Below are 15946 nucleotides of genomic sequence, written 5' to 3' on the forward strand. Positions count from 1 at the left end.
TATAAGAAAAATGAAAATTCAAACAACTGAGGTTTCACATCACACCAATTAGTATACCATAAGAAATAACAAAAAGGAGAAATCCAAAGAAAGTGGGAAGACATGTATGAAATGATTTAGTGAAGTAAGTAGAAAGAGAATGATTTATACACTGAATACAAGATTATAAATGATAAGAACTTGGAAAGACTTAAGAACTCAGATCAATATAATAACTAATCATAGCTCCAGAAGACTGTAGATAAAGTATGCATCTTGCCTTTTGACAGATGGATTGTAGTTAGACATACATTCTCAGATACAACCAATAACTTTTTTTCTTAATTATACTTATTTATTATGAGAGGGCTTTAGGTTGAATGGAAGGAGTATTATTGGGGGAGTGAAACCATAGTAAGAACATTTCAAAAAAAATATCAATGAATCACTTAAAACTACACAGAAAAGAGAAAAAGGTTAGAAGGGGCAAGGACAAGAAAAAAAGTAATGGCATGTTACATTTGATGTATTTTTTTAAGCGAACATAATATGTACTTAACAAGCACTTGCAAAATGAATACATTTTATTTCAAAGATGCTTTCAATTCAAAAAACTTCATTGAATTGAACAATAAAAACTGATATGTATATACTGCTTTAAGACTTAAAACATGCTTTCTTTCTAAGAACTCTGTTCAAAGTATTATCATTCTTGTTTTATAGCCAAGGAAACCAAGGCTTAGAGAAGGTGATTCAGCTAGCATTTATGAATCAATATGTAGAGCCAACTGTGGGTTCTCAGATTTTGGGCATGGTCATAGGTCAGCTCTGCTGTTGTGAAGGTGTCAACAGACACCAATGGAGTAAAATTTATATTCATTCATGGACTGAGTCAGATTTAAGTTTTGAGGATTAGACATCAGCTACAGGGTGAGACTGGAGGTGATCTGGGCTAGTATTAGAAGTCAGCTTTAGGGAAGGTTTAGAGGTTGGCTATAGAGAAATGTCAAAAAATCAAACTTGGATTGTAGTTAAAGGTCAGCTATAGGATGGGATCAGTTAAGTTACAGAGAAGTAAAATATCAGTAGTAGGTAGAGAATGGAGTCAGCTGTGGGGTAGGGCCCAAATTCACCTGTGGGCTGGGTTCAGAAGTGACTTGCAGGGAAGGGTCAATGGTTTCATAGTAGAATCAGGGGTCATCTATAGGGCAAACTCAGAAGTCAGCCACCAGATAGATTCTATGAGCACAGCACTCATTCCCAATACCAAGTTCTTTCACGTTCAAAGACTGGCTCAGAAAACTATGAATAAGTGATGTCAGATGTTTTAGTTCAGTTAAAAAAAAAACCTACCCTCAACCATCTAAGCTGTTGATCAATATTCCTTTTGTATTACAATTCTGCAACAAATCATGGATCTATGATAATAAAACTGCTCTGCAGAGAAACACAATTTAGTTTTGTCAATAAAGAACTTTTTTAAGTGTCTTTAAGATTGGTAGTCATTAAAACCAATGCCTACTCCTCAATTTTAGGAATCATGGAGGTATGTATTATTTATAAGGCTGCGTGTGCTCTGAGGGGCCCTGGGTTTTCAAGTTCGTGCTGTGTTTGGATTGTAAAGAATTAATGTCATGTTATTGTACTTGGCTGTGAAATCAGAGCGAAGGAATCTTTATGGCCAATAGATGTGGGTGGTAGTTGGAAGAGAAGGTAGGAGGCTTCATATTTCTGGAGTCCAACATGCGGCCTATATTAGAGCAACACCTAGAGGGCTGCGACAGCTAGAGAGTCTGTTAGCACATCTATTAAGTAGTAATTTAAAAGAATTTATAACTCAACTGTTTTATATTAGGACAAAAAGTGTATGCATAAAGGGAATGTGGACATAAATGATTTGCTTTGCCTAGGAACTAGAATCCCTATGGGATGACTAATAATTCGCTATTCTGATTGTTTTATGATAGGGAACACACTTCAGGGAGGGGCAGTAAGAAAAGGAATATTGGTCCCCTTGTTTGTGGTGGTGCTTCTAATTAAGCCTTGTACCCTTCAGTATTTGGTATTTTGGTACATGAAATATGGGAATGGAGGGAGGAAGAGATATCATAGGATGGAAAGAAATGGGTTTAGAGTCAAAGGAAATAGCTTGGGGCAGCTAGGTGGCTCAATGGATAAAGCACTGGCCCTGGAGTCAGGAGTACCTGTGTTCAAATCTGGCCTCAGACATTTGACATTTACTAGCTGTGGGACCCTGAGGAAGTCACTTTAATCCTCTTTGCCCGGCAAAAACAACAACAACAAAAACAAACAAACAAAAAACAAAAGGAAATAGCTTAGACTCCCACCTCCATCACTTAACACCTGGGTGACTTGAGTGAAGCCGCTTCAGCTCTCTAGTACTCAGTCGCCTCATCTATAAAATGAGGGGGTTCAAGTACAAAACTTAGAGAGTTCCTGCCAGTTCTAATTTTACAACCCTAAGATGCCAACCATCTAAGATAAAAGGCCAAGCATAACTGTCATTTCCTTAAGTACCACTAGAGGTTGCTAGACACAGAAAGAGAAACTAATGGGACAAATGAGAAAATGCAAAGCAGACAATTTAAAATGGGGAAGTACTGTTTGCAACCTTTGCCGGAACAATAAAGCTGGGATTTTCTTAACTGTGCAGAAGTCTAATCCTTAAGTACCTCCTGGTCTAGGAGATTATTTAGAATGGGAACGATTTGATTCAATAAGTATTCACTGAGTACTTTCTATATGCCTATCTCTGTCCACCATAAACAAAAAGTTACCAAGTCGTTGCCCATAGATTACCTTTGGGGAAAAAAAAAGTTGAACTGCAGCCAACATCAGTTTATATATCCTCCACCGAATGTGTGAATATTCTATGTGGCTATATATTCACAGGTGTGATGTATTTCAAATTTGGCTAGGCACATAACCTCCTTTTTTGGATGTACCCACTAATTTTAGGGAATTACACTTCCATGCTTTTTTCAAAAATGGCCCTGTTCCTATGTAACACAATATAACGAAGTCTAGATTTTGGGTTCAGAAGACCTGTGTCCAAAGCCTGGCTGCAACACTTACTACTTGTGTGACTTTGGACATGACATTTGACCTTTGGGGCCATGGTTCCTTCATCTATAAGATAAGGTTAGAGCATATGATCTCCAAGATGCCGGTTAGCTCTAACTCCTATCTAGATAGATATGAGCAAAAGCTAAGTGCACTTATCCATAAACACATAGGCCAAGGGGGAAGAAAAGATTTAACCCAGGCATAAAAATTTGCTCAATCTGTCAAGTTTTTTTTTGTATATAAAACTTTTATCCACCTTCTGCCCCAGTAGTAACTCAACTAATCAACATGCTAAGCAATGGATGAGTTGACTTAATTGACCTAATCTTTATCATCATTTAGCTTGTGAACTTAACTTTTGCCATCTTTTAGTTAACAAATAGTTTTTCCTACAATTTTTTGAGTGTCTTCATATCTTATAGTGTGAATATGAAAACAAGTCTCAAGCACAGTATAGAAATGTGAAGTATAAAGAAAAATAAGTTCAATTCTTACTTTGTATATCGATTCCCAGAATTTACCAGTGCCTGGCACACAGTGTTTAATAAATGCTTGTTAAAAGGCTGAATATGACTATGCTTATTTTTCCAGGAGTTAGATTTCATTGTTAACCCTCATCCAGTTTGCTTGCATCAGTATTTAAGTTGTCTGAGAGTTGTGTTCAATTCTCTGTCTTTTTTAGAGGACAGAGCTTTACAAAGATCAAAGGTTTTTGTTATTCTTTGTACTTGCATCCTCAGTGCCTAGCACAATGTCTGGCAGTCCTTAATAAATACACAAGTTTTTTGTTTGTTTGTTTTCTAATGAGGTGAAGGGGCAAACTGGATGTTCTATTCAGTTCTATATCTGGTACTATAATCCTAAAATGGGAGGTCTTATTCCTCTCCAAACTATACTGTTACATCTCCAGACTGTCTCTACGATGCTAAAGAAACCACTTAACCTTGTAAGCCCTCTCCACCCCTGGACTCACTCCACCACTGCAGCCTCTCCTTCCTGACTGTGTTCCCTCCATGAACTTCCATTTGAAGGAGCACTCTCAGACCATGCATGTTTTTGTTCGTTCCCTATTGCACTCCTAGCTCTTGGGACATTCTCTATGATACCCAATGTATCCCATTCTGGGGTTTTTTGGTCTCCATTTTATGCATCACCATCCCTCAAGTTGAGAAGAGGATCTTTCTTTCTCTTTGTATCTTTACTCCCAATATTTAGCAAATAATAAGTCCTTAATAAATGCTAGTTACCTAACTGACTATAAATAAATCACAGCCTCAAGCCAAATAGGTTGATCTATACATATTTTTGAGGGGCATGTAATAACAAATAGTTCATCCATAAATAAGCTTCTAATAGCACAGTGAACAAATTCTATGCTTGCTAAAATACTCTACTTACACAGGGAAATAAAAGATAAAAAAAATTTTGAATATGCATTCAAGGTTTGCTTCAAATAATGAATTATTTCTTCATGAAGAGCCAGAAATGCCAGCACAATCAATGAAAGTTCATGTGAGTGAGGAACTTAAGTGTCATCACTGAACCTGCAAAAACACTTTCCTCTTCAGATTCATTCATTAATTTTTTTTCAAGAGATGATGTCAATGGGACTGAATGGCCTTTGAATTTAATCTCCTTACAAAAGCATCAAGTTCATAGTTGTCTTAACAATCAACTCTGTATGTGAGAGCTAGTCTGTAGACTATCACAGTGACGACAACTTACTTGATCGTCTCATCAAGAAAACAGTTTTTTGTCTCTTTTTCCATACTTCAAAAGCTCTTAATTCTAATTGCAAGTTATACTCCTTCCAGTGATGCAGATGATATCCCCTCTAGGGCTAAGGAGATGATTTTCTAGAGCTACTTCAGCTCTAACAAGTTCAGTTCTATCACCTGGAGACCAAGCTTGTAGCACTGGTCCTCTGGTATATTTGGTTTATCATTGAATAACATAAGTTTGGGGTTTTTCCCCCCAGTTCAGTGTTTCTTCTTCATTGTTTCCATAATCTTCCAGAATTGAAGGAAAAATTTTCATACCACGATGAGACATCAGAAGAGGCCTTTATTGAAGAATTCTGTCCCTATACAATTTTAAATGTATAAGCCCTACCCATTATTTCAAACAATATCATATTTTCCTTGCCTACTAGTTCTGCTGAAAGTTCATGTAAGCTAAAACTATATTTTTATGTAAATAATGTGTTGAGATAAAATATAAGCTAGCTTTCCTATATAGTTTAAATTGGATTACCTTTCTTTTAAGTTTTGTGTTATTAAAATAATGAATAAAGCAAACATAAGGACATAAATTTAATAAGTGGAATCTGTGGTTACAGAAATCACAAAAGAAAAAAATTAAAGAAAGAAATCAATTAATTGAAAAAATTTGAAAATAGATTTGATAATCTTTTGAAAATCCAAGTAAATTGATAATCCATTACCAAATCTAATCAAAAAGAGAAAAATCAAATTATCAGAATCAGAAAAAAGAAAGAAATGACAAAGACAGAGAATAATAACAAAACCATAAAAATATTATGTATACCTATTTGCTCCCCCAAAACATAAAATCCCCTGACTATAAAAGAAAAAGGTATTTTTTAAAAATATAAAATGCCTAAATAGACTAAACAAAAAATGGAAAACCTAAATAAACCAATTTCAGGAGGAAAAATATCAATCATAAGTTGAGATACGAATAAATGCTTTCAAAAATTCCAGGAACCTATATTACATAAACATCTTCCAAAACCAGAAAAGGATAGTATTCTGTCTAATTCATTCTATGAGAGAAATATGGTTCTGACCTCCAAGCCTGGCAACTGTCAAGGAGAAAAAGTAGACTATAGGCTAATATTACTTAATCTTAATGTAAACTATTAAACGAAATGTTGGCAAACAATGCAGAAGTATATACAAAATTTCATAATGATGTGGCAAGATTTATACCAGAAATACAAGGTTGGCTCAATATTAGGAAAACAGCATAATAAACTATAAAAATGAAAAATCAACACCAAAGAAAGGTTCTTGATGAACTATCCAGTGGAATGAATACTGGATTTGAAGTCAGAGAACTGGGCTTCTTCCAAACCTGGTTTTGCTACCTACTTATTATCTTTGAAATTTGGAAAATCTCTTTTGCCTCTTTGCGCCTAGCTTATTCACCTGTAAAAATCAGAGTTGGTCTAGATGATCTCAAGAGATACATAAAAATATGAAAGCATGGAAAGATTTTTCTTCAACATAAAAATAAAATTAATTAAAAGAGAATGGGGGGGGGCAGCTAGGTGGTGCAGTGGATGGAGCACTGGCCCTGGATTCAGGAGTACCTGAGTTCAGATCCGGCCTCAGACACTTGATACTTACTGGCTGTGTGACCCTGGGCAAGTCGCTTAACCCCCATTGCCCTGCAAAAACAAACAAACAAACAAAACAAAAAACAAAAAAGAGAAATGGGGGGGGGGGGCAGCTAGGTGGCGCAGTGGATAGAGCACTGGCCCTGGAGTCAGGAGGACCTGAGTTCAAATCCAGCCTCAGAGACTTGACACTAGCTGTGTGACCCTGGGCAAGTCACTTAACCCCAACTGCCTCACCAAAAAAACCCAAAACAAAACAAAAAAAACCCAAACAAACAAACAAAAAAGAGAATGGGGGCAACTAGGTGGCGCAATGGATAAAGCATCGGCCCTGGATTCAGGAGTACCTGAGTTCAAATCTGGCCTCAGACACTTGACACTTACTAACTGTATGACCCTGGGCAAGTCACTTAACCCCCATTGCCCTGCAAAAAAGAGAGAGAGAGAGAGAGAGAGAGAGAGAGAGAGAGAGAGAGAGAGAGAGAGAGAGAGAGAGAGAATACTATAGGTAATGGAGAATCCCAATTAGAATAAGCAGATGGCAGACATGTCTATCTTCATCATCATTATTTGATACAGGTTTTAAGATTCTATGTATATCAATAGAGCAAGAAAAAATATTAAGACAGTAAACAAATACATAAAACAGATTTAACCAGATGGTGGGACGACTTATCAAGGCAATCCAGGAGACCCAACAAAAATATTGTTTAAAATAATGTTGGGGGGGGGGGATAATATTTGCACTCTTTTAAAACATAAATGAGTCATCATAATAGTAGTTTTACTACAACACTAAGATATAACAATCTAAGAAAATCTGTGTTTCTGTTTACTGTTAACTAATAGAGTAACAGTATTTAGAATAGCAAAATGTGTCACATGTGTTATCAATAGCCTTATGAAAAAAACACACATAAGACTTAAAGATGGATAGAAATATACATAAATACACTCCTCCCCCACACCATGATAAACTCCATGTTGATCAATGATTTCAATCTAGAAAAGACCATTAGGAAATGAGAGGAAATGGAATGTTTTAACTATTACAATTGTGATAAAGGAGAATATTCTTAACTATGTAACAAATTAAAGGAGCCGATTAATGCAGTCATACAAAAGCAAAAAGTTCTGTGAAACAAATAATAAAATAGGAGGAAAAAGATCAAGAAAAACTCTATCAAAAATATTGCTGATAAGCATCTGACACCCAAAACCTGTTAAGAATTGACACAAATTTATAAACATCAAGATTTATATACCAGTGGATAAATAAAAGTATATGAATAGGTAGTTCCTGATCTAAAAAATACAAAGTATTTTGTATCTTGGAAAAAATTTTCAAACTCTCTAATGATGAGAGAAATGCATTCAACCTAATGCACATTAAATTCAATGGTTGCTGGAATCTGGAGATACAGAAATATCATTAAGCTGTGGGCAGACTTGTGAACTGTCAAAAAAATTGAAAAATAAGAGCTTAAAAAAATCTGTTCATATCTTTTGGCTCAATGACCCTTCCATATCCTAAAGCTGTTGCAGAAAGGGAAAAAAGATTAATTTGCAGAACAATTTTCACAGAAGCTTATTTATAGAGATTTTTAAAAAAATGTTTCCAATGACTAGAGCACAGCAAAGCACATTGTGTTATAAGAATATAATGGTATATTACTTTCCCATAAGAAATTATAAATATAATACTACAAAGAATTGTAGAAAGCTTTATATAAAATACTATGTTAAGTAATCTCAATTGGGCCCTCACTGCAACAAGGAAATGACTCTATTCAGGGGGTGTGCTAGAGTCAGCTCCTAAAGGTTCAGCTTAATTTTTAAATATTTAGGCATTTACAACTTAGAAATCAGCGAACACTACAAATCTGAACTTAATTATAATTTTATTTATTGGGTAGATTTAATAAAAATGATGGAGAAAAATGTCAATAATGGAGGACTTTAAAGTGTATTGTATACAATGCCCCCCTACCCTGAACTAGTTGTTAAACATTTACCAGGACACTCCTGATTCTACTCCTCCCTAACTAATTCAATACCACACTCTCCATAGTAGTTCCTCAACCTTCTCTTGACATGCCTGCCATCACAGTTAAGAACCTTGCCACATACTAAACCAAACAAATTAAGGTTCCTTCCTTCATCTCACATCCCTCAGACATCTTCCCCCATTATCCACCTTCACTTTGGTCTCGAAGAAGTGGGCCGTTCTAGACAAGACTAACAACACCTGTACATGTACTTCTGATTCCAATGCCATCTAAGGTTTTCTAGCCAATTTCCCCGACTATCATAGGCACTACCTCCCTTCAATTTCTATTTACTGACAACTTGCCTGCTGCCTGGAAACATGCTGGTGCCTTTCTAATCCTCAGAAAATCTTCATTTGATCCTACCATCCCCAATGGCTATCATCCTATATATCGCTACCTCTTTCTGAGCCAAACTTGACAAAGCTGGTTGCGCATTCAAATGCCTCCACTTTCTCTTCCTTCATATTCTACAATCTGACTTCCAACCTCCACAATTACCAATAATCTCTTCACTGCCAAATCTAATAGCCTTTTTTCAATCCTCATCTTGCTTGACCTCCTGTAGCATCTGACATTGTCCATCAGCTTCACTGAGATTCTCTCTCAGCTAAGTTTCATGGAACCATTCTCCCCTAGTTCTCTTCCCTACCTGTCTGACCACTCCTTAATCACCTTGGGTAGAGTTTGGCATTCATGTTATAACCATGAATTCTGAGTGTTCCCCAAGATTCTGTCCTGGAACCTCTTATCTTTTTCCTCTATAGAAGAAGTTCTTTATCTTCTGTGTACCAATGGCCACTCTTCAGAAGGTTTTTAAATGCATAAAACATTTAAACAAAAAACTAAATTTAAATAAAAAATTAAAACAAACAAAAAAAGCATCATGATGGTAAAATACAGAACAATGAAGTTCACAAACCCCAGGTCAAGGATTCCAACTTTACTCTCTTGTTTAGTGATCTCATTAGCTCTCGTAGTCTTTTTTTACTTTTTTATTTATTCAAAAAATTATTAATTATTTATCCAACCAATTATTTATTTATTCATTCATTCATTCATTTGTTTTTTTTAATCATTATTTATTTTTGTGGGCCAATGAGGATTGAATGACTTGCCCAGGGTCACACAGCTAGTAAGTGTCAGGTGTCTGAGGCCAGATTTGAACTTAGATCCTCCCGAATTCAGGGCTCCCATAGTCTTAACTATCATTTCCATGCAGATGTATATAATCTGAATATCAGATGTATATAATCCAAATGCATGTAATATATATACTATATATAAGGTTTACTGTTAACTGGATAATCTGGATATCAGAATTCTGAATATTCAGTTCTAGTCTCTCTCCAGCTTTAGATCCATATCACAACCTACCTCTTGGATATCTTAAACTGTATGTTCCATAGGCATCACAAGGTCAACAAGAGCACATTATTTTGCCCCCCCCCCCATACACCCTTCTCTCTAAACTTCCACACAGCTGAATCAGTTACTAAGGTGCAAAGAAGCTTGGTGTCATCATTAACATCTCATATTCACTCAATATATCCAACCTTGCCAAATCTAGTTGTTTTTAACATCACAACATTTATATATGGCTCACAGAGGCCCCACCCTAGTCCCGGCTCTCATTATCTTCTGCTTAAACTACTACAATTGCCTTCTAACTACTCTCCCTGTATGAAGACTCTCCCCACTTCAATGTATCCTCCACTCAGCCACCAAAGTTATTTTCATAACATTGTCACTCTCCTTTATCTCCAGATCAAACAGCAGCAAGTCCTTTGTTTGGAACTTAAAATTCCTCCTAACCTTGCTCCTTCTCATCTTTCCTACTGTTTTACTCCTAACTCCCCTCTACTCAATCTATGACCAGTTTTCTTCCTGTTCCTCAACCAACCCTCTACCCTCCTGTCTCCATCCTTACCTTTGAGATTACTCTCTCCCATTCCTGAAATGCTCTCTCTCCTCGCCTCTAGCTCTTAACCTTTCATGGTTTCATTCAAGTTTCAGCTCAAATTCTACCACCGAACTACTAGTATCTACCAAGATTGTTTTCCATCTACACTGTATCTGTCTTTTATGTGATCCCAATCCCCCCAATAAAATGTGAATTTCTTTTTTGTTTGTTTGTTTTTGTTTTGTTGTTGTTGTTGTTGTTGTTTTTGCAGGGCAATAGGGGTTAAGTGACTTGCCCAGGGTCACACAGTTAGTAAGTGTCAAGTGTCTAAGGCTGGATTTGAACTCAGGTACTCCTGAATCCAGGGCTGGTGCTTTATCCACTGCGCCACCTAGCTGCCCCAAAATGTGAATTTCTTAACAATAGGGACTAGTGTGTTTTTTTTTTTCCTTCATGTGTATCCCTAGCTCCTTGTACAGTGTTTTCCATATAATAGGTACTTAATAAATGCATGACTGACCAATAAGTGATGCAGAGTACAGAAATCAAATATATATATGAATCATGTGTGTGTGTGTACACACACACACTATATATATATATATATTATATATATATATATATATATATATATATATATATATGAATGGATGAATGAATGAATGGCATGGGTACAAAAATAGTAACAGCAATAAATTACTTATTTGAATATTTATCCCTATTTTTGGTTACTACTTTTAGACTAAGAAATAGCAACCAATACATTATTTTTGCAATGCACAAATGCAAATGTATTTTTAAGTTTCACTTTTTCCTGCCTTATCGCACTGAAAAGAATAAAATCTCTTTGAGGGTAAGAACTATTTCATTTTTCTTTTCTCAGTACTTAACACAATGCTCAGCATACAGTAGGCATATATTAAGTGGCTCAGCACATAGTAAATATTTTAAAAGTGCTTTTTTTTTTTTGGCTGGGCAATGAGGGTTAAGTGACTTGCCCAGAGTCACACAGCTAGTAAATGTCAAGTGTTTGAGACCGGATTTGAACTCAGGTACTCCTGAATCCAGGGCTGGTGTTTTTATCCACTGTGCCACCTAGCTGCCCCCTAAAAGTGCTTTTTACAATGAATTGAATTTACCTTTTTGACTGGAGATTCTTTGATACATAATGTACATACACTTTAAAAGGTAAGCATAACATTCAAAATCACAGGCTAATAAATTATTTCTTTTCTGAAAAATAGAAATCACCTGGCAAGACTGAAGGAGTAGTGAGTGGAAGTAGTTTGATATAAGAAGAACCAGGGACAGAAAGGTCTACCTCCTTCTCTTCTTCTTCTTCATTTCCATCCAACTCTTCAGGAGAATCAATTTCTGGCCTCACCTAGAATAATAAAGGTATCACCATTACAAATAGGATGACGACAAATATAGGCCAATTTTTGTGCGTGCATGTGTGTGTACATGTGTGAGAGAGAGAGAGAGAGAGAGAGAGAGAGAGAGAGAGAGAAGATTTAAAGATTTATAAATAGGTTTGTTTTTTATTTCCTTCCTGACCAAAACACAAAAACAGAAACACACAAAGAAATTAGAAATTTCAAAGGTAAGGAAGGGGAATCATATTAATTGTCTTGCCTGAGTTGATCAGTTATTGGACCCAATCAATCAACCTATTCAGTCAAAATAGATTAAAATAAATGTCTTCTTAGACACAGACCCAATAGTGATTAAGTAAAAAAACAAACCAAAAAAAAAACCAGACACAATAACAGTAAAAGAAAACAACGCATAGTATTCCTGTTCAAATGAACAATTTAACAAATGTAAACACCAAAACATTCAATGTATTGAGTGTTTTTCTGACTTGTAACTAGAAATCTGCTTCATTCACTTTATTTTTAACTTGCAGGTTTCCACCATTCCCTTCATGCCGCCATTTTAGACGACTCAGTGTGAAAGGAAGCAAAGAATAGGGAGAGGCTGAAATGCTTCGCTTCATTTTTGTTGAGCTCAGTATTTTGTAGCTCCAGTGAATAGGCATAAGAAGGTCCTTAATTGTATGGCTCTACCTCATTAAAGCTAATTTGCATGAATTTGTGGTTGCTTTTGGATCAGTTACATTAGCTTCTATCTATTTTTTTTAAAGGATGAATTCCATGGCAGCTTCCACAAGGTACAACTATTAAACAATTAATTACATTTTTTAATACTCTCGATGACTAACCAATCTAATGCCCACATGGAGCCAATTAAACATTAGCGAAGAAAATCAAAACATACAAAAGTGGTGACCATAACCATAAAGTGCTAGAGCCCAGCCATTAAAATGAGTCTGCCTCCTCACGTTATTTTTAGAAATAATTAACAATTCCTGCAGACTGACTTCTTCATGGGTCCCTAAAGCATTGTTCTGTTTTGGAACTGCCCTGAGTCAGGATTCTTGTCAGGGGGAAAATAGAGGGGAAATGCTTCTCTTAAGTATAATAAGCTCCATTCTAAAGAAGCCATTCAACCAGAACCAGTGTTTGCTTTATTCAGTTTAAAGTACCAGTACTTTCCTAGACAAGATTTAGCTCCAGTCAAAACCAAAGCCCAAATTCTAACACAGAACAGCCAGCCACAACTGAAGAGGCAAGTTCTGATGCCTCCCTGAAAGGTTATTCTAATATTTGCCCATTTCATTGTGCACCAATGATCCCCAGATTCCTGAGACAACACATGGCTTTCATAAGCCAGATCTCCAGGTGCTGCTACAGCCCACACACGGAGCCAACACCAGATTTCATGGCTTAGGAAGCTTGAGAAGCCATGGGGAATCTTCCTCGGAGTTATCCTGAAAGGCCAAACTCACAGTGACTGAGAGGTTCTCAGGACCAAGAACCGGTTCTACAGTTCTCATGATAGAGGAAGCAACTAGGTGCTGGATCACAGGGTTGTCAAATTCGGGAGCTAGGTCTGGGGAGGACCAGGACCAAACTAACTTAAAATGTAATTTGTAAATGTTTAATAAAATAAATAAAAATCCAACAGACATAATATTAATTTGTGGTTTTCTAAATCAATATGCAGCCAGGATCTGTTTTTGTTTTTGTTTGCCACCATTTGGTACAGTACAGGAAGTACTGGACTTGGAATCAGAAAGACCGGCCCACTTTCATCCTTCATTTCCTTATCTGTAAAATAGAGGTAATAATAGCCACCACCAAGTACTAGGGGAAAATATAAAAATGAAGAATAAGAGTCTTGTACCCCTTCAAGTACTACACAAAAGTCAACTGCTATTCTTATTATTAGGATCACATTTTTGAACAGGAAGAACTTCCTGGGTGGAGTTCAAACCCCTCATTTTACATATGAGGTTAACTAAGACTGAGAGGCCTGTGACTTGTCCAAGATCAAATGGCTACTGTCTGAGGCAGCATTTGAACTCAGGTCACCTTCCTAACTTAAGTTCCAGTGTTGTAACTCTCCTGAGTTCCAGGACTCCTATGACCCAAAGAGCTTCAAACTGGAGCAAACTCTGGCATGTAAGCCATGCCAAATATCTTGATATCTTTGATTTAGGATTTAGAAAAATGAGTATTATCTGACCAAATTTACACACATTCTTCTCCCTCATTAGTCTCCTGCCTAACACTGCCCCTGGGGTCTGCCATCAAAACTTTCCCAGAGTCACTATGAATCTTCTGATAGAAAGGATTAGAATAGGATGTCTAAGTGCCCATTTATTATTCTTTAATTCAGTTAGATTGTAAAGTAGATATAGAGTCAGGCCCGAAGTCAGGAAGACTCATCTTCCTAAGTTCAAATCTGGCTTCAGACATTTACTAGCCGGGTGACCCTGTTTGCCTCAGTTTCCTCATCTGTAAAATAAGCCAAAGAAGAGACTGGCAAACCACTGCAGTATCTTTGCCAAGAAAACGCCAAATAGGGTACACAACTGAAATGAATGAACAACCACAACAAATTAAAAATTTTCCTAAGTTCCTATTTCCATCAATTTATACATATAAAACTTCTATTTTCATGTCAATGTTGCTATCGTGAACAACTATGCTTCTGCATGTTTCATACAGATGGTGCATTTCTTTTTTAGAAGAAAACATTTTCATGGCCTTTCAAATTGATTTCAGTTAAGTCCTCAACCAGCAGATGATCTGGGTTTGAATGTGGCCCTAGGTTCTCAAAGGCCATGCCAGGGGGCAGTTAAGTGGTGCAGTGGAAAAAGCATGGGCCCTGGATTCAACAGGACCTGAGTTCAAATTTGGCCTCAGACACTTGACACTTACTAGCTGTGTGACCCTGGGCAAGTCACGTAACCCTCATTGCCCTGCCAAAAAAACCCCAAAAAACCAAAACAAAAAACAACAACAAAGGCCATGCCAGCCAGTAAAGGACAAGATAGGACCAGTGCTTACTCTCAGCAGCAAAGTTTTGGGGATGGACCTCATGAACAATAACAACAATAATAAAAGCTATCATTTATAAAGTTTTTAAGGTTTACAAAGCATTTGAACAATATTATTCCATTTGATCCTCCTAACAACCCCAAGAACGTTAGATGCTATTATTAATCCTATTTTAGACAGAAGAAACTGGAGTAAACATAGGTTAAGTGACTTGCCCAGGGTCACACACCTTCTAAGTGTCTGAGGTCAGATTTGGTGTTAGGAATTCCTGACTCCAGGTTTCAAGCTCTATCTCATGTGCCACTTCAATGCCAGAGGAATTTAATAACCCATTCAAAGACCAGATTAGTTAAGTGTAGAGAGAGCCATCACCAGCAGGCTGACCATCCAGCAATGAACATATCTGGCTATAGTAACTGATAAGATGTTAAATGGGTACAATTGTTGTTGTTGTTTGTCCTTCATTCTTGGAGAGGACCGTGACAGATGTCATGATTTGCACTGAATTTGGTTTTAAGTGAGGGAGGGCTGTGCAAGGTCACCAAACTCAATCTCTCCTCCAGAGCCATCTGGGGCCAGTGGCAAGATATACACATCAGGGTGACTGGAGATGGCTCAGGATATTTAAGCAATTGGGGTTAAGTGACTTGGCCAGGGTCACACAGCTAATAAGTGTCTGAGGTAAGATTTTAACTCAGGTCCTCTTGATTCCAGGGTCAGTGCTCTATCCACTGTGCCAACCTAACTGCCTCTGAGTACAATTATATTAGTAGAGGGGCAGCTAGGTGGCACAGTGGATAGAGCACTGGCCCTGGAATCAGGAGGACCTGAGTTCAAATACGGCCTTAGACACTTGACACATACTAGCTGTGTGACCCTGGGCAAGTCACTTAACCCCAATTGCCTCACTAAAAACAAACAAAAAAACCAATTATATTAGTAGAAGGAATACCAACACTGGTGAAATCATGGACATTATGACAGATATTTAAGTACTGGCGGAGAACTTCTTCCACAAAAAAAAAAAAGTTATAAGTCCAATAAGATCTTTGTAGATGGTCTTAATGAGTTGAATGAAAAAATATTTATCATGTGATGGCCAGTCTCCTATGGACAAGGCTCTCAAGACAGAGGTAGACTGGAGCACAGGCTAAAACTA

General features: G+C 36.9%; 1 protein-coding gene across 1 annotated transcript in view; it reads right to left on the reverse strand.

Moving 5' to 3' along the window:
• Positions 1-15946, reverse strand: part of FOCAD (focadhesin) — a 380224-nt gene that overhangs the window by 115850 nt on the left and 248428 nt on the right. Inside the window, exon 19 of the mRNA XM_043979236.1 lies at positions 11630-11762. Within this exon, the coding sequence (XP_043835171.1) occupies positions 11630-11762 (133 nt within the window). The remainder of the gene's footprint in view (positions 1-11629; positions 11763-15946) is intronic.

The sequence above is a fragment of the Dromiciops gliroides genome, chromosome 1, assembly GCF_019393635.1.
Source record: "Dromiciops gliroides isolate mDroGli1 chromosome 1, mDroGli1.pri, whole genome shotgun sequence".
NCBI lineage: Eukaryota > Metazoa > Chordata > Mammalia > Microbiotheria > Microbiotheriidae > Dromiciops > Dromiciops gliroides.